Below are 27083 nucleotides of genomic sequence, written 5' to 3'. Positions count from 1 at the left end.
GCTCTGTGCTAGTGAAGATGATTTACAATCTGAGCAAAGAAGGGAGGGTTTGTCCAGAAGGAGGAAGCCAGTGTGAGCAGAAGTTGGCAAGCAAGGTCACAGAGACTTGTTTCTGCAAACAGTAAATTATAGGCTAACACAGCTCTGTGTTTCACATAAATTTTATTGTGTTTTGGAGGAAATTGCATACAATCAATCAGGTTGCTCCAACAGCAGGCAGTATGTTTCACTTGTGCAGTCTGGTCTTTTTCTTTTCAGCTACTCAGCACAATTCTTAGTAGGATTTTATGCCCTAAAGGGTAACTAAAATCAGTATCCAAGGAGACACCTCTTCCTATCAGGGTTAATGACACTTTTTGGAAAATTCCTAACTACCCTGAAATTAAGAAGAGGCATCCTGTCTTTTTGTAAAACTTGAATAGTATCTCTATATCATTTCCTAATAAAAGTATCTGAAAATATTCTCCACAGACAAAATGTACTGCCAGCGTCAGAGAACATTTTCTTCAACACAGAGCTTTTTATTTGTTGTAATTTTTGTCATACATCACCATTTCAAATCTTTTTATGAACAACAACTGAGTGGCTTTGAGTGGAAAAAATTTTATTCTGAAAAAAAAATCTGGATTTGCAAGAGAAAAGAAATGCTAATGGAGCTGCAATTACTATAACAAAGTACATTTAAAAAACAAACCTTGATGGCTGAAGATTAATCATCTGACAATGAAGAAAATAATGCTTAAGGAAGGAACACAGACATTGTGCCAGCTTCCATCTCCATCAACCTCACCTCACCTCTGTGCCATGGCACACTGCTCCAAGCCTTGTGCCAGCACAAGTTCCCTCTTGTTGCACTGTGTTTCTGGGAGTTAAGATGGCTTTTAGATGAAAAATAATGGGCTGGATAATTTTTTGGGGGCAAATTAGACCCCTTCTCTGGTTTCAAGTGTGGCAACACATAGGGCACTGCCAGCAGGGTGAGGGCACATGTGCTACAGCATGGAGGCAGAAGGAAGCAGTTGCAGAAGTGATATAAATTGGAGTGGGTGCTGAAAACTTCCTCCAAAGTAATGGGATTATCTTCTACCTTTCTGCAACAATATTTAGCCAGTGTTTTTTCTCTGATGTCAATGCAGTTACGTATTTATTTTTCATAGACAGAACTGCACTGAGAAGCAAATAGGTTTTTTGTGGAGTCCTTTAGCCCATAACTATCTGCAATTTCACCTCCAATTAAAACAAGGACTTCCATTCCAAATTACCTTCTTGTCTGTTACAATCTTGGGATATCATCTATACAATTAATAATAGTCAGATCTAGCATTAAAACTATGAACTGGAAAAAAAATCCTATAAAAACAAAACAAAGAGTCCATATTTCAATAATTAAAAAACGAAAGGAATCAAGGCTTTCCTTGATTTTGGATAGTCCGTAAATGTCTTGAGATAGTACCTGAAAGAAAATAAGCAAGACAGTGAACCTGCATACATAGAGGGAAACTGCACAGTTTCAATACAGATCAGCTGAGGAACCTTAAAACTGCTCCAAGCTGCCTTTATTTGTTATCTCATTGTGTTACTCTGCAAAAGAGCAGTTCAGAAACTGTTTACACCTGGTTACTCAATTAATTGATAATACTGTTAAGGTTCTAACAGACCTAAAGTAGAAATTTTAGGAATTCAGAGCATATCTTCTCCAAAGGACTGCAGAGTTTGCAAGGGAAACCTTAGGAGCGGGTCACATTTATGAGGCTCAGTAAGAAGAGGCTCTAGCACAGTGGAAGCAGTGATGCAGCTCACGTCAGATGAAATGACTGTCAGGCCAGGCCCACTTGACAGGGGCTCCAGCTGACTGCCTGCCTTACACAAATAAGCCAATACACCTCCTCTACATGGCATTAAATTTCAGTTCTATCCCAAAGCCTGGCTCTGGTCCTCCCTGGCATTTTGCAAACTGCATTCCAAGAGGAAGTAGCAGCATATGGCAAGGAACAGTTTGATACCTGTGATGGTGATAAGCACGTGGACCAATGCAGCAAAGAGTGAAAAAGGCAAAGGCGAAGGCTGGTAGAGACCAAGTTGCAATGGCAAAACCAAACCATTCCACAATTTCTCCAAAGTAGTTGGCTCCAGAAACATAGGTGAACAGTCCTCCTGCAGCAACAGACAAAATATTTAATTTTTACGGTCATCTCCTGCACATGAAAGGTTTTTTCACATAAAGTCAGCAGCAGAACATGTAGCTTTTCTTATTCAGCTCATAGCAGCAACCTAAACACACTTTCCTGAAGCCATGGAGCCATGCCAAAAGGGGATCTTGCTTGAAATTCTTGTATAAATACAAGAATCAAGGGGCATTCTGACTCAGATGTTTCCAGCATTTTCACAGTCATTTATTTTCATTTGGAAAATAACTTAAGGATGACCATTATTAGATTTAAATTATAATAATTAGCAGTAGTTAATTCTTTTTATGCCCTAAAAATATTTTGCAACTTTACTACATTTGGGGGATGCAAATTCTGTATCTCAGTTTTTTGCAACATTTACAAGAGGCAGGTAAATATAGGATGTGAGAAACTCTGGGACAGATATAATCACCATCCATAACAAGCCAGCAGAAGGAGTCAATACCAAGACCAAGAAATTCTTGGATCCCCATCCATACTGCTCTACAGAGCTAGACATTTCCTGGAAAGGCAATTCAGCACCTCGCATCCTTGGTGTTATTATTTTCCCCTAAAGCTTGAATCCACCTTTTGCACAGTAAGAAGTCCACTACTACTTCTTTCTGGGCATGGAGAAGACTATTTCCTTCTTTGCAGATGCTTTTTGCAAAGTTAAAATCCTCTTCTTGTGTCCCACTTCAGTCTTCTCAGAATTACCAGCCAATTTCCTAAAATCTCTCCTCTCAGTTCATGTTTTCCAGATAATCTTGCTGGTTCCCTTGGACTGTCTGCAGCCAGCTCACACCAGTCCCTGCAGCTTAGGGAGGTGTCTGAACCAAGAGCCTGTGCAAGAGCAGCATCTCTGCCATTATTGCCACTTTCCTGTGAATTCAGTCAAAAAACATTATTTATTCTGCCCTACCTCCTTCAAGGAAATAGGGGATAATACAAATGTACCTTGAGGAATCTTATAAGTGACTTCCCCGGGTTTCCTCAGCTGGCGCAGCAGGAGATCACTGTGAATGTTGATTCCCATTCCCAGCAGAAATAAGAAGAGGCCTAAGAAACCAGCAAGAAATGGATTACAAAGACAGTTCTGTCTAGATATCCCTGCTCAAGCTCATTTGTGAGGCTTGGCTTTGCAGCAGACAGATAGGGGTCATAATATGAGGTGGGTGGAGTCTTTTTCAATCCAAAAAGATGCATTGCTACCAAAAAGCCACTGAACAGGAGAAGCACAGGTGACTGGTGACACCAGAGCACTTTCAGCTGAACTTCCCAGGTGACCATAGTCACCATTTATTGAATACTCAAGTGGGAACATAAAGTACCCCATGGACACCACAGCTGATGACAGCCAGCCGCAGATGTGGACTTTACTGCAGAGTAAGCACCGAGCTGTGGACAAGTACCGATACCCTCATTTCACTGCTGAGGAAAGAGTAGCACAGAGACACAAACAGATCCAGCACATCACTAGAGCTGGGAAAGGAGCCTGCATCTCAGCACCTCTCAGTCCACTGCCAGTGAGGCTGCCTGGACAGAGCTATGGGCGTGGATGGAAAGCAGGTACTTGCTGAAGGATGTTGACATTATCTGGCCAGAGTGCTCCATTGACCAGGTTCCATTTAACTGAAAAACCAGAGGCATTTGATTGAGAAATCCTGCAGGTGACACGCCCTACATTTCATGCCACGTTGGACACAGAGCAAACCACCTCTGACAATGAATGGAAAGCAAGAAAGGAACTAGTGTGTGCACTACAATGTATAGATAAAAGACTAAATGCTCATAAAACCTCAACACTTCCAGCAGCAATAAAAAGTTGGTAAGGGTCTATAGAGGAAGAATATACTGTTTGTTTTTTTCTTTAATATTTCAAGTACTGCTAATGCTGATTTTCTTTTTTTCTTTTTAACATTAAATATATATTTTATTTATCATGCAAATTAAGTGATATGGTGTTTTCTTTGTTGGATATGTGAGGATGTAAGGTCTTACTAAACAGTGTCCAGAATTTTTAACATGTGATGCTGTCTGAAAAGACTGGACTTGCGTCCATGGTCTGAAACAGGGTACAGAGAGTACCTTGGTTAGCTTGCGCTTGTCATATCTAAAATATTTCCTCAGACATCCCCGCTTTTCAAAATCTTCATTTATATGTTGATATTTAACAAAAACTCTCTACAGTACGGTACCAAATCTGTAATGCCATCTAACTGCTCTTGTTCAGTTATTCTCTGAGGGATTTTAAAGGGTGAAATTCAGCTAGGCTATTAAGTTGCAGAATATAAAGGAATCGTATTAACATACAACCAGACTGTGCGTGATCTCTAATCTTCCCCTGTGCCTTACAGGAGAAAAAAGAGCTCTTTGTCCCTAAAGCCTCATTCATGCTGGGGTTTTGCCCTCCTTTTCTCTCTCACTCAGAATATATGCATCAAGTGCAGAACTCCGTGGCAGAGAAGAGAAAGACACAGCTTGTGCTCGCATGCAGCCACTGCTGGGTGCACACTTCTGGCTGAGCAAGGGCACACCCTCATGCACCTGGGGCCTGAGGTTGCATCTCCATGGCCCATAGCAGCAGGAGGCTCTGGAGTGGTGTCAGTAAAACAAGGCTCATGATTTGAGAATAACACATAATATCATATACCTTCAAAGCTGGCTGCCTAGAAAAAAAAAACCAAAAAAAAACCCAAAAAACCCCTGCACATTTACTTGTTTTATCTGGGCCAGCAGGCAGGTCTTATGCTGATTTCCATCACAACAGATTTGACTCACATGTTCACTGAAGATTAGGACATAATTCAAAATGCTTACAAATTGCTTGGAGATTAGATCTTAGGAATCCTGCAGCTGTAATTACCTGATGTAAATCTGATGTCGGTGCACCAATCGTTTGGATATTCAGCGCAGTAAATCAGGTAGTACCCCTGGAGGAAGCCATTATAGATACAGAATAACATGCCAAAGAAAAGCAATTGCAGTGGGAAAGGTCTGCCTCTAGTGAAGAAAGGGTAAATAAATGTCCTAAGGTAGATAAGAAAAAAAAGTCAGCACATTGCTCATGATAACATTGCATTTGCAATTTCTCTGCTGTAGGGAAAAAAATTTGAACAAAGCACAAAGCAGAAAATAGGTGAATAAAGACAAAAAAAATGAAAAGGACTGCAACAATATAAGATCAGCAATTAATGGGAACATGAAATCCTACAGATACACATCTTTTTCTGATCCTTCAGGACTGTACACAAGGTGAGAAGTTAGAAAGCTCATCCAGATTCACTGATGCTTTGAGAATGTCTCTGTACCTTTCTCTATGGCTGATGGTGAAAATGAGGAATTGGGAACAATGCTGTTCAGACATCACTGATGTTTGTGAGGGGCAGTATCCATTGCAATACTGATTCTCCAAATGAGCATTACTGTGCCACAAAACTGAATGTCCTGGAAGAGCTTTGTCATGGAGAAAACATTCCTGATCCCACTACAAGACTGATCCCTGAGGGCTTTAACCCATGGGGTTGAAGGCAGTGTTGAGACCCCTCTGGCTCTCTCACCGCCTGAAGTATACAGCCAAAGACATAATCTCCTTTCCCAGCCTCCCCCACTTCACTCAGAAAGAGACCCACACACATCTCCAACACACAACAGCTCTGTCCTGCTCTGCTCGGACACTTTGATGTAAAGCACTGTTTTTGCCTGCTTGGGAAGCTGCTTCGCCTCCAAGTCCCTGCCTCCCCTCCATGCTTCCAGGTTTTCATTTAAAATAAGAAGAGCTACAGCCCTAAGTTTAATATGCCAAACACCAAGATTTCCATGCAGCTACAGCACCTAGGCTTCCTTAGACAAGCATTGTGCTAACAGTAGCATTAACATCTGTGTGAGCAAATAATTGGGGTTTGTGTAGTTTTAATTTATATATATGTTTACTTCCGGTGGGAGTATCCCCCTTGACACTTTCGACAATTCATATCATCCCTGGGAGAGTGAAACAAAGAAGTTATATTAATTTTTAGTAAGTCTTTTCTTACCTGGCCAATTAAGTTCTGTAAGTGGTAAAATCTACACTCTCAATTTCTTTCTTTTGCTCTCCTGGGCTTTGGATGGTGCTCATCATACCAGTATATAAGCATTGCTGATAAGTAATTCACATCCTATGTTGCCAGTGTCAACTTAAGCGAGCTGAGGCATAAAATTTCATGATATTATAAATCTAGATTAAATCATACTACGTCTGGAAGTGAGTAAGCAGAGTGCAAGCAGCAACATGTTAATACATTCACTGCTTTCCAAAGGTAAGACAGATTTCCAGCAATTAAGGCAGCTGTGATGCAGAAGTGCTAAATATTTTTAAAGAAAGAGAAATGCAAGGGGTATGGAAAATATTATTCAGATAGTGGTATCACATTTGTCATATTTATTACAGCATAGAAAGTAATACTCTTTGGAGTAATGTTACCAATAATCACTGGTTTTGCCCCTTGGGAATGTGATGCTGGAGTTCTGAGTAGGTGAGGCCAGCATTCTGATCTGCTGTTGAAGTCATATTGACAAAATCAACCTGAATAGTTATGAGAAAAAGTGTGAAACTTGCAAATGCTGGCTTGAAGACAGCAAATTGTATAGGAGACGGAATTATGCAAACTGCACAAAATGAGTTTAGGAGGTGAATTTATATAGCAGATTCAAGTAGGACTGGCACTGCTTTATCCTTTGCCAAAACCAGTCAGGTTTAAGAGTCTCTGAGTTTTTACAGGTGATGCAAACAGAAGTTTCTCAGGTCTCAGAAAAACTGGTTGTTTCTGTGCTGCTTCCTGGTGCTGCTGTTGCAGGATAGAGGTTATAGACTCTTGAAAGATGACTTATCCTGCAGTCCCGTGAAGTGCACACAGGACAGAAATAATCTGCATGCAAAGGAAAAGTACAATGGCAGGGGGACCAGGAGGCACCAGCTTTTTTAGCTGTTGAGGTAGTAAAATCCTAGCATCACTGTAATCCTGCCTCACAGCAGTTTGGACAATCCAAGTCAGGATTTCATCCAAGAATCTTTGCTGTGGAACAAATTCCCCAAGGAAATCTCTGTGGGTCTGTAAAACCAGAGGCCAGATTCAATTCTCTGTACCAGAGAGTACTACATGGCTAGTTGAGGGTGCACAAACTATTCCTGATGAGATTTGAAAAAGCAACAGAGATAAAGCAGGGACATTTAATAGGTTAAAATATTCCATGGAAGAGTCTGAAGCTCTGCTGGAACTATTTTGCAATGTGAAAATCAAAGGGGGCCTGAAGACCACCATTTTAGAATAACAGAACAAATCCAACCTTTTGGTTTTAGTCCAATGACAAATTTGACCTTTTACTTTCGGTGCAGTATTGATGACTAATTCATTACTCCTTTATTATCTTTACCAGCCAAAGGCACGGCATCTGACTAAACCATTGCCAACAGCTTCTTTTTAAGTGAATGAATAATGAATTATTCATTTTCTTCCCCATAATTTATTTTCCAAAAGAACAGGTTTTGAAGTGAAAATCATTTGACATTGCATCAAATTTCACCTTAAATGTATTAGTCCAACTTGTTGAAAACTCCAGAGACTCTCACCTAAACCAAGGGAAAGTATAGGTTTGCTCTTCTTTCCACAGAAGGTGGAAATCTTTTCACAAATGTTACCATAATCCAGTAAGACTAGATTGTCAGTCCCTCCAACAGCTTGTCAGAGATGTTTACACTCCAGGGCCTAGACACAGTACTTCAGACAGGAACAGCTCATTTGTTGCTCTGGAAACTCAAGGTATTTTACACATGGGGCAATTGGGTCAAAGGTGCCAAGAATGGAGGACACCTGACTCCCTCCAGGCCTGCAGACCACCAGCCTCCTGCTGCGTCTGCCCATCTATGCCTCTGCCACCAGGCCTTCTGGGTCTAACCAGGATGAACAAAGAACTAGGAAGCAGAAAGATTGCAAGTTGGGCAGGGCTGATGTGGTGCCTTTCTCCTTAAAAGCAAGTTCTGGCCACAACCCAACTTTGTCCTACTCATGCTGAGACACGGCTTGAATGCCCTGGCCCATCCCCTCTGACCCTGGCCATCTTCCAGAACAGAGTTATGGATGTCTCCTGGCCATGAATGCTCTGAGTCCTTGCAGGGATTTTTTGGTTTTCCTTGGACTGTGGGGAGCCTGGCCTGCCCTGAATCCCTGGTGAGGATGAACCAAGATGCCAAATGGGGCCAGAGAACCACTTCCCCATGGTTGGGGCCCCACACTCTCTGGTTCCTCGCTTGTCCCACCCAGATGTACAAAAGGTGAGGAGGGCTTGTGGCTCAGGTCAGGGCAGGCAGCCAGGCCCTCCCATGAGGGTGATGCCGTCAGGGACCTCCCAGCTCATGTGTACGCTGAGCTGACGCTGAAAGACACTCCACAGACAGGTGGGTGCTGTGCAGTTGCTGCAGGGGTCATGCAGTAGGTGACACACTGACTTGTGTCACCCTTGACTCCATCAAGGGCCCATGTTGCAGTCCCTTTCCTCACTCCCTGAAAACTCCTTGCAGTTCTCACCACTCTACTGGTACCTTCTCAAACAAAGACCTAACTAGAGGACAGCTCTCCAGACTCTGCTGCACCTCCTTCCTAATGGGGCTGTATTCATTTCCTTATTTGTACAAATACCTGTATCTCAGGTGCTAAGAAAACCCCTGTGATTTGTGTTACACTAACCACAGACCAGTCAGATGTGAAAGGATTGGCCTGCTATCAAACCATGGATTTACTTTTCATATGTCTTGTGCACAGATTGACAAGATTGGTGTCCAAACCTGGTGAGATTACACAGACCAGTTCTATTTGCACCAACAATTAACACCATGGATTGTCACTGGAATCACATTACTAGGGAGCTGCTGGCACCCTTGGCATACTTGACCACTTGGACAAAGGCTCAAGTTGTTCACAAACATGATGGACTTCTATTTGGGGTGGCTGTGATGCCTTACCCAGAGCCTCTAATTATTCTGGAGAGTTATGGATGTCAAATTAGATGTCCCAAAGACATCTGCTGCTGATTAGTCTGCACATACTTTCTGAGCCCCATTCTGTAGGTCATTTGTAGGTTAAATGCACTCTGAGGTAATTTTAAACTTTTACTGTTTTTGAGTTGTGTTACATTAATTCTCATTGAATATTTATAGGGGAAAAACTGTCAAGTCCACACCAGGACACAATCTGGTGTGGATTTTCCTGGGGCAAATTAAAAATTTTCAGTTATCCCAGAGTGGGTTAAAACAAATGTGATGGGTTAATGTTCAGTTCCAAGCAGCAGGCTAATTTGCTATCAGTTTAAAGGGAAAGTAAAACAAAATACTCCAAAATACTTTCAAAAGTGAAATTAAGCATTTTAATCCTCCTTCATCATGATATCTACAGATGCCCCAGCATCATGATGCAGGTAGGAACTCCTCACCTCTCATATTCCTGTCCCCAAACATCCTACCCTGAGATGCTTTACCCTTCCCCACTTTCTCTGCAACAGTTTGAGAATGCCATCAGCCTGGAATATTTAGATGGAAAGTATGTTATTAGCAGCTATTTGTACTGTGCAGGGTGGACCGTGTCCCTTTCCTTAGGGTCTGCACAGTGAGACATGGTCTGTCACAGACTTGGGAACAAAATCTGGGCTATGCCCAGGTGACACACCAGCGATGCTGGCAGGCGTGGATCGTGGACTGCCCATTAAGCCTCTGGCAATACCCACTGCAGGTGCAGGACAGACAGCAGACCTCATCTCCTGTACTGCAGCTTACATCTCCTGATGTAAGGAAGCCGTAAATTCAGGAGCTGAGCTCTTTTTCTGGAGCTGATGTCCAGCCACAGCTGCCGAGGATCCCACAGTGCAAAGGGTGTGCAGTGGCTGTGACTGCCACTGGGTGATCCCAGCTGCAGCTGACTGGGGCAGGAATGCTGCTCATTCCTGCATCACTGGGACAATGTGAAACCATCAGATAACTGTAATCACTTCCTGAACTGTGGCCTGGTTTGTAAGCTCATCTCAAATCATTGAACAGAGTCAGTGAGGGGAGCAAGAGAACTACCTTTTCATTTTAATCATGCAGGTTTATTTATCTAGTGATGACAAAAACAAAGTTGGAATGAGCTCTCCTTTCAAAGACGGCAATATTTTTCCATATGCAAAATACCCTACTTCCATGTTCTTCCAAAGATCTTTTGACAAATTTTGATGATTATAATTTAAGGAATAAAAAGCATAGATCTATGGTTGAAAAATCTTATGATTCAGATGTATAAACCAGTACTAAACCTGCCATATCAGGTTCATTTCTGAGGATTCTATCTAAAAAATTGGCTCAATCTGCTATCCTTGGGATGTTTGTGGTTAATTTCCAAGATTCATCCAACCTGAAGCCTGTTTGTAGGGACAGTCTTTCTTTGTGGTCTCTCAGTATCAGGTCCAGGGCTGGATGAAAACTTCTGGCAGGAGCAGACTCATCTTTCTTGGGTGAGAGACAGAGGCAGACAACTGATCAAGGGATGAGAAAAGGACTGAGGAAACCCTGAGACACAGGGCACCATAACTGAGTTTCAGGCAGTTCTTGAGAAGGAAGGCAATAGGAAGGAGAAAGTCTGGGCAGCACTGATTTAATGCAAAGATATCAGAAACACAGTAGGATTCAGTGGCAAAATGAGAAGAGACTTTTAAGAGACTACCATACTGAACCACGGGGGCTGCTGAAGTTTACTGAAGATTAATAAGAATAAACTTATTTGAGATAAAAAATAACACACAGTACTAGAAAATAATTTATTTGGGAGTGCTGAATAGCTGTGACCAGCAGTTGTCATGATACTGAAATGAAGTTATTTTGAATGGAATGAAATTTCTGTTAAATGTAATAAAGGAAAAACACTGAATTAAAGAGCTAGGTAGGACTGGGAGAAGGGGGATAATCAGAAATTACAGACAAAGGCAGGTTCCTTAATAAAGAGAAGACAAAGATTTGGAATTAATATTAATTTTTCTATTTCAAGGGATAAATTACATTCCATTGAAGAGAGGCAGAAGGTAGCAGCCACGGAGGACAGCTGACCACCATTTACTGCATTTTGTTTTGAATGATCTGACGCTGGCTTCTGGCAAGAGAGAGTGCTGACTGTGAAGGACCTCTGCTCTAATCCAGCGTGATACCTTCAGGGTTTCATAATGTCTCATGACTCATCTAACATTTTATACAAACTGAACATCTCAAAGATGATAAACTCCCTAGAATAGATTAGCAGTTGCTTAACACCAGCATTTATGAGTAAAGCTCCAGAGCGGTACTTGCTGTGCCAGGAAGGCTGACACCATGGGTGACAGCACTTGCAGAACAGTCAAAGGAATCAGCAACTGCACTTGACTTGTGGCCACAGAGCTAAAAACAGACTTCAGGTTGAAACCTTGGCAACAGGTCAGAAAAGCTTAGTTTCTTACAACTGCTTTTGAATAAAGGGGGATTATAAGAAAAAGTATTTTCAAAAGCATGTGATGGGAAAGACTAAAAATGGTGCTTCTGTATCATTGTCAATCACTGAAGAAAAAAGAAAAAAGCTATGATGCATTTATTCTTGGATAAATTTATGTAATCTGAGCTATGTAACACTCAATTCCAACATTATAAACACCTGAGCTAGTCCTTGTGACCATTTAGAACCAGTCAGTAATGTCTCATGGATTGATATGAATTGTAAACATGCTGTGCATTTAGCAAAGTAAGGATAAATAGAGTTTATGGATAAAGCTTAGTGCTCTTCACATTGCATACCAATATTATTAGATGTGCTATATTTAATAAAATATAAGTGGTTGGAAAACAAAGGAGGAAAAAAGAAAGGAATAAGACCTTGTAAAGGCTATTTGGTTTTAATTAGTAGAGAAGAATTGTGTAGGCTTGACTCCAAGGCAAAAATTTTTGCTCTTCTAAATTCACTGCAACAGCAGCCAGGTTTCAAAAGTGTTTTGCAATTTTGTTTATAAATTACTTCATTACTTCTATTGGTTTTCTTCCATTATTTCTGAAAATGCCACTAGAAAATCTGGTATCTCCCAGGGACTACCTCCATCCAGACAGAACCAACAAAGGAGAATTCTTCTGGTAAAAAGACATTCAATCATGAAAAGCATCATACTGGTTTTGCAGATATAGGATCAAAACAATGTACCTCAATTATTATGCATTTTCTAAAGGGACACCAAGAATTGTTTGGTTTGGTGCACTATCAAGTTGCCTCAGTGAGCCAAAATCCATCAGCAAATTACACTCAGTACACATTTATACCAGCATATTTGTTTATTAAATGTTTCTATTTTGGTATAAACACCAAATAGGTTTGAAATATTCTTAATTTAAAATATTATTTTTTTTCATTTGCTATTACCCAGCCACTTTTTTTTTTTTTCATTTTTGTTTATATTGTGGAAAGGACATCAGAGTGAGAGCTGAACTAAACAAAGGGAAGAATTGATTGACTGCCCTTAACCAAAGGCAACTGGAACAAGATCCAAATGAACCAGATATTAATACCTTTCTCACCATCCCTTTTCAAACTGGCCATATTCATCAGAAAGATGGGGATTATTTTTAAAAAGTATTTTTCTCTTTCATAGCCAAAGAAGGCAAAGTGGAGCTAAGAGAGCAAAGGGAATATGTCCCCTGTAGAGATCCTGCTGAAATCAGTGCTATCCCCTACAAACTTGCAGTTTGTCCACAGACACTACACAGCCAAGTTAGCGGAGTGCAGAATGTGCAGCCTGATCAACTTCCTGTCCAAGCAGTAATACTTGTAACAGCCTCTTTGACTCAGGGCCCTGTATACCTGTAACTGCAGGAGACAGGACTCATTTCAATCCATGAAATAGGTTTGTTGAGTGAAGGAACAGCAGAGGGAGAGGTAGGAGCAGGTGATGTCCTGTGTCTTGACCTTAGAATTTTTTACACTGTCTCACATGTCAACCTTATAAGTAACTTGGAGTTTCCTGGTTTAGAGGATGTTAAGTGGCTGCAAAACTGACTGAAAAAATTTTATCAAGGAATAATTAACAATTGTTTACTATCAAACTAGAAGTTTCTTTTGAGGGAGGTTCTGCAAAAGACTTTTCTTGTACTACTCAGGAGTTTTTTCATTAATATTATCCCTCTGAGGGAAAAAAAATATTTGCAATGTTTGTGGCTGACACAGCTTTGAGAGATGCTGAGCACACCAAGAATGAAGGCCAGAGTTTAGAATAGTTTTGAAATACTTGTTTTAAAAACAGTTGATTTAATTCAATAAAGACAATGGCAAAATACTACACTTAACTAAGACCAAATGTAAAAGAGAAGCTGAAAAATGGGCTGGATAGGAGAGGCGTGCTGGTAGGTGGCAAACTGAGCATGAGCCAATGACGTCAGGCTACTGTGAAAAAGGCAAATGTTAAAATGTTTGGTGGGAATGGGTGTGTTGTTGGAGACACCTGAGGCAATCTTCCCTCTTTGTATGGTGCTAGTAGGAACTTAAATGATACTCTATCCAGAGCTCTATAAAAAACAACGTGGAGGCAGCCCAAAGAAAAGCAAAAGTGTGACATGAAGAAAGACTGAAGGACTCAGGGCTCTTTGAAATAACTAAGAGAAAACCAGTGGAAGACATCGTAACAATCCACAACTGTATAAAAAGCTCCTGCAAAGAAGAAAGGAGCCAAGGATTCCTGTTGTCTACTGGGGCACAATGAGAAGCAACAGGCCTGAACAGGTGTAGAGAAAATGCATCTTAGATATTTGGGAAAGACACTGAAGCATTGGAACATACTAAGAATCTCAATAAGCAGCAATTGTTAAGGACAGACCAGACAAATATCCATCAGGAATGAGAAGAAAATTTGAGGACTGTACGTGGCCAGGAACTACCTGGGAATGGGAACGCAGCGCTCTTTTGGTCAGAGAGAGGCTCTGGTGGACTCAGCACCAACACAGCTATCACAGTTAAAACGCTAATTAAACTTTGGCCCAGTCCTTTCATGACAATTAGAGGACAGGACTACTTGTATGGGGATTAAAGTTCAACTTGACTAGATGGATTGTGGTGATGACAAATGTGCAGATCTCACAGTGCTTCGTGATTACCTCTACTACTTGATAGTATCTAAAGGGCAACAGTACTTAGAGGTTATGAGAATATTTGTTGTTTAATCTAAGCAATAGTGTGTTAAAGCCTTAGCCAGCCAAAGGTATCTCCCTCTTTTCTTCTTCAGAAATAATCACTTGGTATTTATGAAAACAGATCACTTCGTTCCTATTGCTAAATTGTGTGAGTCTGCCAAAAGTGTGAAATACATGCCAGAGTAATTTAATCAGACACTATGCTGTGCACTTCAAAAAGTTCCCCGCTCCACTGGAGTAGAGAGTTCCAAGAATTCACAGAGGTTGAGATTGTGAGCAGAACAGAAGGATGCAACCACATAAAAACTGGCATAAAATCCAAGGATGCATGGATCTGTGCTCTTACGACTGCACTTACCAGATAAAGTGTGATTATTTTCCATATATTGTCCATGTGGGCCTGAGAAACGACTAAAGGAAGGCAGACAATTGGTAATCTATCCTTATTTGACATAAAATCTTGGTCAGATTATGTCCAGCCAACATAATGAACTTCTACAATCTGATGGACTCATGGCAGTACATACACATAGAGAGGAACAAAATTTGAAGTGACCAAGTCAGCTCCTGAACTTGTGCTTGCATTAAAATAACCAGAGGACTTAGAAGCTTTTTTATTTCCTAAGGAAAAACTGTCATGGGCTGATTCTGAGTCACAATCATCTCTGTTTCCTTGCAAAATATGTCAAAAGATTTCCTTACACTGAAAGCTGCTGAGTGAATCACTCAGCATAGTGTCAGTATCATCTCTTGATACCTGGATATTGCCCTCTCACATCATGACATTTTCCGTCCCATTTCTTCTCACTCCTGCCCCACTACTGCCCTAGCTTGTTTTTAACAACTCTTCTACTTGTCCCTTCCTGTACTTTTTCACCTGACCTTTGTATCTCTTCCCACCTTGTAGCCCTGACTGTAAACCTCTCTGTGGTTTTTATTTCTCTGCATTCAAGACAGGTTGTATTTTTCCTAATCCATGCTGCCAGAACTCCAGCTAGGAGATCACTTCTTCCCTGTTGATTATCCTAGCATCCAGAAAAGTCCTGCTCTGTCCCTACAGTGCCAGCCTAGAGCATACTTGGCTGGATTGCAGGCTCGCGCGCTGTGGTCCTGCTAATAGCCTCAGATGAACCAGAGGAACAGACTCTAAAAATGTTAGCTGACGACCTTTATGTTTGAACAGATACAAACGCATTTCTCAGACAACTCCGCCAAGTTTAAATTGCTTTCCCTAGGTAGAGCCAAAGACATGTCTCACTTTAGTAACCTTAATCTGGGCCAAATTTTTAAATGTGAACGCTTTAACCGTTATTTAAAAAAAAATGTTCTAAAGAGGAGCAAACAGGCAAAAACCCTCTCAGCAGCGTAATGTAAGTACTTTTCTTCCTCTCTGTCATTTCTCAAAATTTCTTCCTCTCCTGTTCTCAGGAGCAGCAAATGTTAAATAGAGGTCCATGCATTGTCCTACCTCAGATGTGTGACAGGAGTCACTGGAAAGTTTGCTTAGGACCACGCTGGAGGTATTTGCAAGTGCATTTCTAGCAAGAGACCACGCTAACCTGACTATACTTCTTTGGGTAGCCCAGCTAACTTGTTCAGAGCTCTCTGTAGCCTTCCTGCCCACTCTGAATGATGGCATAACTACCTAGATCAAGGAGACTTGGCTTTGTAGGAAAGTCACCCAGCCCATCTTTACCAGTACGTCAAAGAGCTGCAGGTCATCACCCTGCCTCGGGATCTGCTTCAGCAAAGTCTTGCCTGGGAACTCATCTGTTCCTTAGCATCTCCCCTAGGCAAGCCTCTTTCTCTAGCAGACAACACATCTCTTTGAAGACAACCTTGATAAGCTGACATTTCCCAGAGCCATTTCTGGGCAGCAGTCTCCCAGCATGGCAGGTGTTGGATTTAGTTGCTGAACTCTGGCACTGTAGTAAGCAAAATGGTATCTTATACCTAGCTAAAGCTGACCATGGGTGTTGCTACTCTATTATATGTCTATAAAGGGTAGTTAGGAAGGAGAAGGTCAAACCCAGCTTCCTTCAAGCAGGACCTTTTTTCATTGTTGTTGAAGGTCACATTTGGATACATCTTCCGAGGAATGGTAAAACCTTCTGCCCATCCTTAGGTACTACGGTAGCAACTGCTGCTTCAAAAGTTCACAGCTAGGTAGAATTTAGCTGGTTTTTAAAAAAAAATTTGGGCCTGTAGAAAAATATACTGTTTTTTTCTTCTTATGAGTTGCCTTTTTCCATTTCCTTACACAGAATATTTTAACTCAGTTTTAATTGGTTTTGTTTTGTTGGGTTCTATAACAAAATAATCCCATTGCTATTGTTGTAACAATGAGATGTTGCAAAAATAATTAGAATGTCAGCTGAGTGGTCAGCAAAGAGTAACACAGCTCTTATATTTAAATGAGTGTAACTGTACATTAATTTAATTATTTGATCAAATTCAGTAAGGATCACCCTAGTGATCAATTCACCTGCCACATTTAAATCAATTTCTGGACAGAGAGGGACACTTGGAGGAAGAAACTTAAGAATTGTCTCTTAATTGAAGTTTGAAAGTATTTATCATAACCCTTCTTGACCAAAATTAATTTTGAAGGCAATACCAAGAATTTAACTTACACCAAGGGAAATATGCAGTGTCTGGGATGGACACTGATTTATAATCATGCTACTAAGAGGTTATTTCACAATTTTATTTTTCTTAATGGAGCTCCATAAAACTGGCAAATTACTGAATTATACAAGCTTTTGGGTACACAAAGGGGCTATTAAAGCGTGTCATTTTGTCAAATAGTATTTATTGGCTTAGTAAAAAAGTCCTACCTCCTCCATAATGGCTGCCTCTCCTATGACAAGAAATAAAAACAATCTGATTTGTGGATCTTGAAGGAGCAAGATCCATCACAAATTTCCCACTGGGCATATGGAATAGACCTTAACACTTTTCTCTTGGTTTTTATTCCCTACTAAAAAGAGTAGCTCAAAGAAGGGAATGCTACAGACATCTCATGATTAAAACAAATAGTTTTCTTCTTTGGTAAAAACATTATTATTTTCAAGTAAAAACATTTACTGAAACTCCTGTATATATATTTTTTTTCTGTCTCCGTCTTAGTATAACCCTTTATAACTCTGCTTTTCTGATATCAACACCAGGAATGTGGTAATGCAATTCCAGACCTTGACATCCTTGCCAGTCTTACCAAAGCCCAATGGAGTTCTAGAGATCAGAATTTTATCACCCTATGAGGATTTAAGGTCACAGGATAGCAAGTCCTCTAACTTCTTTGGTTGCCTCAAACATCACACAGGTGAGACCAGAGGAACCTTCTTGTGCCCTGGTGATGTCCTGGTGGCTGGAACTCAGGTGTCTGCCCTGGAACTGCAGTTTGGACAGTTCACTGCAGAGCAGCTGGAAAGACACCCACCAAGTCATTTTGTAATCAACAGCAAGAGTGAGGACTCAGAGCAGGCACAAATACTCCTTTAGTGCATTTAAAGCTGCCTGGTAATAACGAATAGCACGAGTGAATTGGCATCAGATATAAAGATACTCCTAAGGGGCATGTTGTCTTGAAAAGAAGTGAAGATAAAAGTCTAAGTTATCTCTGCAGAAAATCTTCCAGACCAAGAGACAAAAGGAAAAATCACATGGGTACAATTTGGGCTGGGCAAAAATGATTGGTTTCTGTAATGTTAGCCCACTTTCCATTGAGAAAGGAGTGTATAGATAGGATTATTTGTGCTAAGTGTTAGGAAGGCAATCAGATAGTATTCTATTTTGAGAGCAGAATCAGGAAGGTATTTCATAATGCCAGAGAAGACTGCAAGGAAGCAAACTCCACACCAGCAGTGGGTACATAAGCATTTTACAATTCTGAGGCAAAGCATATGAAGAGATGCTTTTGTTGGCTGTTAATACATTAATTTGAGGAACCTGGATAAAAATAGCAATGAATCGAATATATTCACGGAAGAGAAGAAATTATATATTAGCATTACTGCAATGCCCTGGGATGACTGGGGAGCAAGGAATACGTAGAAGAGGCAGAGCAAATGGCCAGCCTCTGTTAGGGATATTGCTGACAGATTTAGAATTACTGCCAAGGCCAAACAGCAGGAGAGAGGATGCAAATGTGCTACTGTGTAGCTGCTGAGGGCCAAAAGGAATCTGGTCAGGGGTCTATTCCAAAGCATCAAGGTGAAGGAAAAGAGAACAGGATTTGTTACTTGACAAATACCTGCAGATTTTGTATTGGGAGATTAATTTTAGAGATTTCAAGAGGCCAACAATAAAAATGTCTTTAGTTATTGACACTTAATAATGGTAAACTTTCTAAGACTGAAGGATAAAATAATTATTTCTGTTGGGGGGAAAAAAAAATCTGTGGATTGGATCTATTTGACCTGGTAGTTATTATCTGGTGCAGTTATATTCACTACTGCCAAGGAGAGTACCACTTAAATATATAAATATCCTTCAAATTTAACCTAATTTCTGTTTATCTACTTCATGTTTCAGAAAACTTAACTAAAACTGTGTATGAACTAATACAGAATACCTCTAAAAATTCTGAGCAAATTAATTTATAAACAACTTACTCATTTGGAACCTCCATCCTTCTGCATTTCTCTGGAGGCTTGAGCTGCTTTTCTTACTGATCACAGGTCATTCCTACTCGAAAAAAGGGCCACTCCAGGTATGCTCAGGTAAACATAGCACCTGCCTGACCAAACAGCAGGTGCTGCATTCTGCAGAGCCAGGGGAAAGCAAGAGCCTTTTTCTTTCTCCCCCTGGCTTAGTTCCAGAGAGAGGGGAACTGGCCAAAATAAATGTTAAAAACTTATGTGAGGATGCAGTTTTCAAATGCTTCTTCATTTCTCCTTCTCTTCAAAATTCTGCATTCCCTGTTATTTTTTAGAAATATGTCAGTTTGTAGAAAACCAGCTACAGGGGCATCAAAAGGGTCCCCTCAAATCAGAGGAGTCTGGGGATCCAGCTGCATCTCAAAGAGCAGCCTTACTTAATGTCTTTCAGATTCACCTCAGTGCACTTCAGAAATGAAAACAGCAGTTGGGTTTGTTAATAAATTAACAGAGTAAAATAGAAAACAAAGATTTGACTTGATTGAAAACAAAGTTTCAAGAGAAGAAAATAAATAAGTAAATGTAATTCTAGGTCTTTGAAATTGCAATGCCAGTTTAAATTGCTTCTGCCCCAGCTATTAAGGGCAGCACAGAAGGGGCAAATGCAGCACCCTGTCCTTTACTTCTGTCTTTAGGATTATCTTTGTAACTCAGTGGCACAAGGCCTTCCCTGCTGCCATTGTGGAGGGTGACATCTCCTTTGTTCCCTCACCACTCTGTCTTCCTCACTAGCAAGAGAAACACAGCATTAAGATTTATATGGAATTTATATGGAGTTGGATTGAGAAGGCTTCCTCTCATTGCCTCGTGTTATGTTTCCCACCTTTGGTTTTTGAAGCTGGACTGCAAAATGGAAAGGCATCAAACAGGTTTCTCCCCACCATCTGAGGGCTTCCACCGGCATTCCCAGCACGGCCTCTCCAGTAGGAAAGGCTGTATTACAAACTACCTTTCAAAGTAAAATACTTGGTAAGTCATTTATCACTAGAAGTGTTCCTGTGCGTACATCTTACACCACTCATCATTTTCAGCTCATGACCAGCTTTCCACAGAAATTGCATATACAGATGGCAGGCTTGGCAGTCATTTCTTTTCTCACTTTCTTCTTCCTTTTCTCTGCCTTCCCACCCCATCTCTTTTGGAGGCCCCTACCATCATAGAACGTACCTTGTGAAAGTGAAGGCGCTGTGAGCTTACTGAAAACAGATGCGAAAACTCGGATTTCGATTTTTTTCAGATTCCAAATAATTCAGATTTTAAGAATGTTATCTTTAGCACCAGAGCATTTGAATTTGATGAAATTCACGCCATGCCGTACTAATAAAGTGCGCGTTGAGACACAAAGAGCTGGCTAACTAAGGAGAGCAGCCAAAGAGGCCGGGGCTGGGATTCCTCCCTTCCTTCTCCTCCCCGCAGCAGCAGCAGCAGCAGCAGTAGCAGCTTGCCTTCATCCCTTCCTGAAAGCCACAAAGAGAGAGGCTGCTGCCTAGCGGTGGCAGAGAAAGGCAGAAAGCCTTCCGCTGTCATGGGTCACCAGGGGCCACTGGACAAGGCAGGATGGAGGGGAGGTCTCCCGGCTCCGTCCTCTCAAAGCCTCTGCTCTGGGCAGCACTAGGGCAGGGCAGGCTCTGTGGCCAGCTGTCAGTACCCAGTGACCATCTCCTTTCTCTGTCAGAAGTGGGCTAGATGGGACACAGCACCTGCCAGAACTGGCTCACAGGACTCCTGCAGGCAAGCAGAGAAGTCCTCTAAAGTCCTTGTCAATGAGGCACCATCGGCATTAACCCAGTTTCCAGAATAGGATTAGGGTGGTCCTTTCAACACTCCAGCATATTCCTCAAGAACCTGACAATAAATACAAAATTACCACTGATTAAGATAGCTCATGGCACAAATTCTAGACAACCAGTGAATATTAATGTGGGAAGGACAGCATTTCTAATCAGTGTGCCCATATAAAAAAGTTATTTTAAAATGAGAGAAGTACAGGGATATAAACAAAAAACACTCCTAAGGAGTGATAGATTGTAACCTTGGTTACAATCCGGATTACACCAGCTCCAGAGTGTTCTAAGTAGCCTGGAAACACAGGATGTCCCTCTATGACTCCAAACAGAAGAGCACTCTCCCAACCTGTAAACATCAGAGTAGGATGGGGGAACAGGAGATGTTTTCTCTAGACTTGCTACTACAACTCTGGTTCTGTATGGCACATCACACACTGATGTCTTCATTTTAAAATGGATATAGAAGAAAAGGACGTAGAAAAATTTCCTCGGAAATTATCTGAAGACTGTGAGGGAAAAAAAAAGTCCTGCATTGAGGGCTGTCTGCTGTGATTCAGTGATGTTATGAATCTCGTTTAGGATACCTCAGTTCAAATAAAAACATATTGTAGCTATTTGACAACACGTCCAAAAGCAGGACAGGTTAATTTTGCCGGCTTAAACCTGTTCCTAAATTTATGAAAAGGTAATTTTATCCTGACCAACTGCATGTCGGATGAAGTGTCATGTGTCTGCACTACTCTAACTCTGTGTCAGATCAGGTAATGTCTGTTCCCCTACATCTGGCATAAATCCACCACAAACCCATAAATTCAGCATAAATACCACATCGTGTGCAGTAATTAATGCACCAGAAATATGATCATGTGCTCCTATATTATCTGGATCAAACTGATGCTGACAGAGGACTTGACAGCTCTGTAACAAGCAAATTAAAACATGATCCAATATCGTGTAAGTGATATTACGGCAAAAAAAAATACTGAAGGACACTATGGAGGGCTTTAAATTAGTACTGGGTGGGTAGAAGGAGCAAGGTCCAGTGGATGAAAATCAATACCAGTCAAATTTAAGCAAGGCATTTTAAACATGTTTAAGTAAGGGTAAAAGAATTCAGAAGATAACACTACCAAAGAAAACACTGGATTTCTCCATTAAAAAAATGACGGATTTTTCATTTCATTTCAGGGGTCTTCAGATCAAGACTTGAAGTTATTCAGAAATAGGTGCTTCGATCTAAAAGAAACTACTGGGGCAACACAGCTGGAAGGTAGAAGGAAGGTAGAAGAGCTGAGCACAGCAATCTTTTGTAAGCCTGTGTTTCTCCATTATGGACTATAATGTCCTCCTCAAATACATTTGCTATAGTAGATGAGACAAAATTAGGAATTATAAAAGCTTCCCTGTGGAGAGAAAGAAGTCACTAAATTATGCAACAATATACAAAGAAACTGTTTCATAAAAACACAGAGGAATGCTTAAATACAGATACCAGATGATCAGGAGTAAAAGTAGGAGTGAATTAACAAAATACATTTATAATTAAGAATGTAACACCTTTATTCATTTCAAAATTTTAAAGCCAGAAAATGAAGTAGGCTACACTCATTAGGTAAATGCAATTTTATTACTAATTGATTTAATACTTTACTCATTATCCTTGCAGTCAAGTTTAATCACAAAAGTATTTGAAACTTTTATAATTTATAATTAATAAATTATAATTAATTTAATTATAATTTTGTTAAATTTTATTTTATAATTTTGTTAAATTATTCCAAGTAAAGATAATTTAAAAAAACAAAAACCAAAAAAAAAAACAAAACCAAAAGAAAACCCAAGAAGTCAAACTAGATCCTGACTATTATGTCAAACTACTGAATCTATTTTGAAACATTGTATGGCATTGGAACATTCTAACTCAGTGTCACCAGTACCCTTTGGTAATATGATTTATTCAATGTCATTTTATAGACAAACAGCCGTAGTATGCAAGTGCACGTAATTCGTAAGTGCACTTCTTTCTACCCCGTTTTAAGCTCTGCAATAGGACAGCTTGCCCACCAGCATTGTCACCAGGATGTGGTGGTGCTCGGAGTGGAACAGGGAAGCCATATAATATCCATAGAAAGCCATATACCTAAGTATATGAGATCCTGCCTAGAAAATCCAGGAGCTGCAGGTGGGCTTGGACTGGAGCTGGTTCTGGATGCCAAAATCTGTGAATGCCCAGTGATCAGGGATATCTCCTCCACTGTTGTCGTCTTCCTCCAAGGACTGAGTAAATCCCATTTTTTCAATAAAAGGCTTAATCCAGATTAGAGTTATTGTGTCGCTTACTGCTGCTAAGAATTTCACCCAACCTTCAGAGGGTCCAAGTAACTGAAAAGTCAAGGTAGCCAAAAAGTCTAGAAAAGAAGAAACTCTGCAGAAACTCTGTTTAACTGTAAGATACACTAATGGCTAAAAAATTCTCTGTAAGAATAAATCATTCTACCTGCTAGAAATTGTAGATAACAATTAGCTGTGCTTATTGTTAAAACTTTAATGTTATCAGTAATTCTCTAATCATAAAAACAGCCATGTGGCCATAGGTCATTCTACCAAGGATCCCTCAAAGAACCTACTTGACCTATGGTAAGGTGAAACCCAGAAAATCTTCTATTTTGTGATTTTGCTGCTTCTTTACATAAGAGCAGAGTATTAATATTTACTACAACGTTTCAAACATTAATTGATTCAGCAGAATGTCAGAATGGCTTGTGTGAGAAGGGGCTGCAGCCTGTGAGAATAATACTGGAGTAACATGCTGTATTAAAAAGTTTTATACAGACTTGGTTACAGTGAGGGCTTTTACAAGAGAAGTATACTCCAGCAACAGATGGGAAGATCCCTGAACTGTCTGGGAAAAAAAAAACAAACAAAAAACATATGAAAACACAGTGACTTTTGCCTAAGCCCAGCAGTAAATTTGGAAAAGAAGCCACAGAGTCAATAGATACATGCATACTGCTAGGGTAACATTTCTTTCAGTTGTCCAGTGGTGTTCACTGGTAGTTGTGTTTCTCAAATAATCAGAAATTCTTTATAATAACAGAATGCATTAAACTAAATTCTGTATGTAATCAATACATCTAGCTTTCTGGAAGCCAAATATGTTATGGGTGTGTCCTCCAGCTGACTCCTGCAGCAAAGACAATGGAACTGATAACAAATACATGTCTAAAATAGTGCTTTAGTACTATAAACAATTCTCTGTTTCGAATTTCTCCACAACAGCCTTGAGTTTCTATCCCTAAACCATCTGGTTTACTGCAACTGGACTTTCAATATATTGATTTTGGTTGAGTAGCAAATAATAATTTCTGATCAAATATTACAAGAATAATTTCTATTTCTATGAAGCAAACTAAAAAAACAGATATAGGAATGGTGGTGAAAAATGGCAAATCAAGCCAAGATTTTGAATCAGAAGTTACATTGCTCTTTACTACATAATGGCATAACATTTTCACATCCACTTGTCAGTGGTGAATAAAAACCATTTTTTCTCCATAAACAGATAACCAAAATGTAACTTTTCCACGAAAGAACTCCACAGAAAATGGATTTGGAACAGAAGATGGATTCTGGTGATATTCTCCAGAACCAAGTCCACTGACTGCAGAATTGGGTGACAACCGTAGAGCTATGTCTCTTCAAAGTTATTACCAACACTGCATGAAAACTCTACCCTTTCTTTGAGCTCCTGATTAGTAAATACAGAATTAATTAGAGTTACAGCATTCGTTGACTCTGACAAGACCAGGTTTCTAAAAAGAAAAGATAGGAAAGGGGGGAAAAAACAACCAACAGAAATTGGTTCTCGGGTAGCGGAGGGAGAATGAGGGACCGAGCGAGATGAAGAGCCGCCTTTGGCGGGGTGGCACAGCGCTCCCGCAGCTCCCGTGCTGGCCCCGCACGGAGGGCAGATCCGTGCGCTCCCGGCGCTCCCTGGCTTTGCTCTCCCCATTCCCACGGCTGCCTTCGGCGCCCGGTGCGGTACGTGCGGCGCTTCTCCTGCCCGCAGCAAGCGCTTCCTATGTACCTTCACATCATGTTTGGACGAGTTTCATCCAAACCTTTGCTTCAGCTTAGCGAAACCTTCTTTTCTTTTTTCTTTCTTTATCTTTTTTTCTTTTTTTTTCTTTTTTTTTTTTTTTTTTCCCTCCCCCTCAGAGAGCAATTCAAAGCATCCATCCTCTCCCCTGCTTCAAGCACCCGAGCACCACCTGCTCCGGGCCGGGACAGAGATGCCCACCCGGCCGGTCCCTACGCTTGGAGCGGGGTCCGGGGGCGCGGATGGCCAGCCGGACCCGGGAGGGAGCGATGCTGCGGCCAGGACCTGCCCCGGCCCCACCGCCCGCTCCCGCGGCTTCCCTCGGTTTGGTTTCCCGGGGCGAGGCGGCAGGGAGCCGTGCCCGGCGGCGGTACCTGTAGAAGTAGTGCCAGCAGAAGAGGCAGCAGAGGAGGCGGCAGCCGAGCGGCTCCAGGCGGGGCGGGCTGCGCAGCGCCAGCAGCAGCGCGGGCACCAGGAAGGAGGGCAGCTCCTGCAGGAACCAGGCGCAGCGCGCCGGCAGCCGGCCCCGCGGCCGGCACAGCCGCTCCTCGTGCTTCCCGTAGCGGGACGGCACCCGCAGGTGCAGCGAGAGCTGCAGCAGCGCCAGGGCGCCCAGCAGCGAGCTCAGCGCCAGCACCAGCCCGGGGAAGCACTGCATGCTCGGGGGCGGGCGGGGGCAAACAGCCCTCGGCCAGCGCCAGCCCCGGCCTTATTAGAGCCGCGGCCGTCACCCCGCCCCGCCGCGCTGCCTCCCAGCGCCCGGGCTCGTCACAGGGCGCAGCCCCTCGTGCCGGAGCGGGCGAGGCGCCCCGACCCGCCCGGAGGGGAGCTGACCCCCTCCATCAGTCCATCCTGTCCCACCTAGAGGGGAGCTGACCCCGCCATCCCTCCCTATATCTCTCGTCCCCTCCCTCCCGTCCCCCACACTGTCGGGGTCCGTGCCGGTCCCTCCCGCCGCCGGTCCGGTCCGTCCCGGGGACGAGGGCGGCGGCGGGCGAAGGGAGGAAGGGAGGGAGGAAGGGAGGGAGGGAAGGCAGGGGGCGGCACGGTCGGCACGGAGCGGGGCCGAGGCGGAGGCGCGGCCCGGAGGTGAGCGGGGGTGACTCTCGCAGGAGGCCAGGCGGGAGCGAGCCCTGCCGCTGCCCCCGTGTGTCACCGTGCCCCGCGGCTTGCCCGGCCATCTGTGCTGCCGGCGCTGAGCGGCCGCCCGGTGCCAGGCAGTGCCGCTCCGCTGCGGGAGGGTGGAGAGAAAAGGCAGAGAGATGCCAAAGGTCGGATGAAAATGAACAAATGTAGGTGCTCGTGGTACGACTAGGAAAGCACTGCCCAAGACCTACGAGTCTGACGGGTCCAGGTCATGTTTGGCATAATCGGAGCACGCTGAAACTTTTTGAGTGCCCCAAGTTTTAGTGAAGGTGGTCCTAATGTACGTGCTAGATTTGGGATGTGCTCAGGAACCCTTTGGTCTGAACCACACCAAGGAGTTTTGATAAGTTTGCCTAAAACTACAATCCTTCTCTTTGCCTGTTTCCTCAAGGATCTTCATTTGGTAAGGATTAACAGTATGCCGAATTACAGCAGGAAGGCTAGCAGAATATTAACCTCTGTTTTTTCCGGCCATTACAGCTTATCACATCAAGGCCATAAATTACAGTGTCATCCATGTCATTTTGCAGCTTACACTGAGAAAGCAGCTGGATGCAGCTCTGCACAGGATTGGATGGACACAAAACTGCTCTTCTGGAGCAGAGGTGGTAATAGGTTTGTATTCAAGGTCTGAGTGCTGAATGCACTGATTTAGGATATGGGAAACTTGGGTTCAATTGTGTCTTCTGCTTAAGGGGATTCCCTTTTTGCAGAGGGAGCCCAAACCACCGGCTGTAGTCTCTTCTGTAGTTAGGGGAGGCATTGTTCTGTTATGCTGCCATTCTTTGGGGCAGCTGCCTAGGGGAGCAGAACTGTTTTAAGTCATAGACAATTTCTCCCTTATTCTCACAGAGTGCTGTAATTGCTATGGTCATGTTTGTTGCAGTGAGTAAAACAGGTCAAGGTTTTTTTTGGCCTCCAAGATGTATGACATGTTATGGCTGTCAGCCACATGCCAGAGCACTCTTCCCCCATGGAAGATGCCTGTCTGCTTGCAAGCTACCTGCTGCTTGCAGTCTCTGGTACATG

At 42.2% G+C, this 27083-nt stretch overlaps 1 protein-coding gene and 1 long non-coding RNA gene across 2 annotated transcripts; one reads left to right on the top strand and one right to left on the bottom strand.

Annotated features, from left to right (window-relative positions):
* Nucleotides 1–145: 145 nt before the first annotated feature.
* On the bottom strand, nt 146–25662 carry SRD5A2 (steroid 5 alpha-reductase 2). Its single transcript, XM_023923804.2, has 5 exons — nt 25283–25662; nt 5035–5198; nt 3126–3227; nt 2004–2154; nt 146–1453 (listed from the first exon to the last, which is right to left on the bottom strand). The coding sequence occupies exons 1-5, from the start codon at nt 25564–25566 to the stop codon at nt 1387–1389; spliced, it is 768 nt and encodes a 255-aa protein (XP_023779572.2). The 5' UTR covers nt 25567–25662; the 3' UTR covers nt 146–1386.
* LOC147654955 (uncharacterized) lies at nt 5198–24821 on the top strand. The gene is made up of 3 exons (XR_015283545.1): nt 5198–21570; nt 21998–22118; nt 24372–24821. It is a non-coding gene; the product is annotated as an uncharacterized LOC147654955 (long non-coding RNA).
* Nucleotides 25663–27083: the final 1421 nt, after the last annotated feature.

Source organism: Cyanistes caeruleus, chromosome 2 (genome assembly GCF_971803275.1).
Source record: "Cyanistes caeruleus chromosome 2, bCyaCae1.hap1.1, whole genome shotgun sequence".
In the NCBI taxonomy this organism is placed as follows: Eukaryota; Metazoa; Chordata; class Aves; order Passeriformes; family Paridae; genus Cyanistes; species Cyanistes caeruleus.
This window is presented reverse-complemented; position numbering and strand designations above follow the sequence as displayed.

Excerpts from the sequence above, each read along its gene's own strand:
- SRD5A2 (XM_023923804.2), bottom strand. The coding sequence starts at position 25,566 with ATGCAGTGCTTCCCCGGGCTGGTGCTGGCGCTGAGCTCGCTGCTGGGC. Across the intron at positions 5,199-25,282 it reads TGCTGGCACTACTTCTACAG|GACATTTATTTACCCTTTCT; the intron begins GTACCGCCGCCG and ends TATCTACCTTAG. Across the intron at positions 2,155-3,125 it reads CACTTATAAGATTCCTCAAG|GAGGACTGTTCACCTATGTT; the intron begins GTACATTTGTAT and ends CTGTTGCTGCAG.